This window comes from Phytophthora infestans, genomic scaffold (assembly GCF_000142945.1).
Source record: "Phytophthora infestans T30-4 supercont1.35 genomic scaffold, whole genome shotgun sequence".
Lineage (NCBI taxonomy): Eukaryota > Oomycota > Peronosporomycetes > Peronosporales > Peronosporaceae > Phytophthora > Phytophthora infestans.
This window is the reverse complement of record NW_003303724.1, coordinates 1,473,564-1,474,445: the sequence shown is the minus strand read 5'-3', so window position 1 is coordinate 1,474,445 and position 882 is coordinate 1,473,564. Positions and strand designations below refer to the sequence as shown.

Genomic DNA, 882 nt, shown 5'->3' with positions numbered 1-882 from the left:
CCCCTAGGTACTCGTTCGCTTAGTGCTGCTGCTTTCCCGGGCACCGGTGGCTTTCTTCGTCAACATGTAGTGCCACCGAGGTCTAATCCACCTCGATATTCTCCGTGCCCACCGTCGCCTGGCTTCCGTCGGTTTAATTTGTCAACGTGTAGCTCCACAGGGATCACATTACCGTCCACCGCGTCCTCGCTCTCGTCACTCGTTCCTCAGCTAGCACTCGTCTCCTTTGATCACACATCAGTCTGCCTTCTTCTTTGCCGATTTCAGAGTGAGCTCTATTTCAATCGTTTCGCACTCCGACGCGCTGGGATCACCCACGATCTTCATCTCCGACTGTCCGTTCTTGAGGTACAACGAATGCTCATAACCGTTCAAAATGTTTGGCTTATTTTGCAGTGGGCATCGTACCAGCGGCAGTTCTGTAGGAAGTCCTGTCTCATAAAAAGAATCATTGCAGACCATGCCCACCTGTTACACGCCTTCGCCATTCGTAGAGTCTTCTACATCTCTACCGTACGTCGAAGTATTTGTCGCATGTGTCAATGGTTATCCACCTGGCTCCGCCATCGTTGCTTCATCTCGTCGCATAGGTCCAGCGAATATTCTGGTACAAACTGCCCGGTTCGGTTGCATCGTCGTCTCCGGCGAATCTTCTCCAATTTCCCACTTGACTACTTCCATCTACTTACTCGTTCCGCTGTTGCTCTACCTAAAGCAGGTTGACGCCGTGACGGGCTGCACGAAAGCCGTCGTTATGTTCGTAGTCGTTTCTGATGTATCGTCATCATTGAGGTGGTCTTCATACTCCAGCCGTTTATTCAAGTCGTCCGCTGTTTCTGTAGCAATTCAGGTTGTAAATGGTACGTTGTAAAGATGCTCACG

At 50.7% G+C, this 882-nt stretch overlaps 1 protein-coding gene across 1 annotated transcript; it reads right to left on the bottom strand.

Annotated features, from left to right (window-relative positions):
* Positions 1-237: 237 nt before the first annotated feature.
* On the bottom strand, positions 238-681 carry PITG_15346 (uncharacterized protein; the record flags this gene model as incomplete). The annotated part of the gene is made up of 2 exons (XM_002898735.1): positions 238-419; positions 555-681. The coding sequence occupies 2 exons, from the start codon at positions 679-681 to the stop codon at positions 238-240; spliced, it is 309 nt and encodes a 102-aa protein (XP_002898781.1).
* Between the last annotated feature and the right edge of the window lie 201 nt (positions 682-882).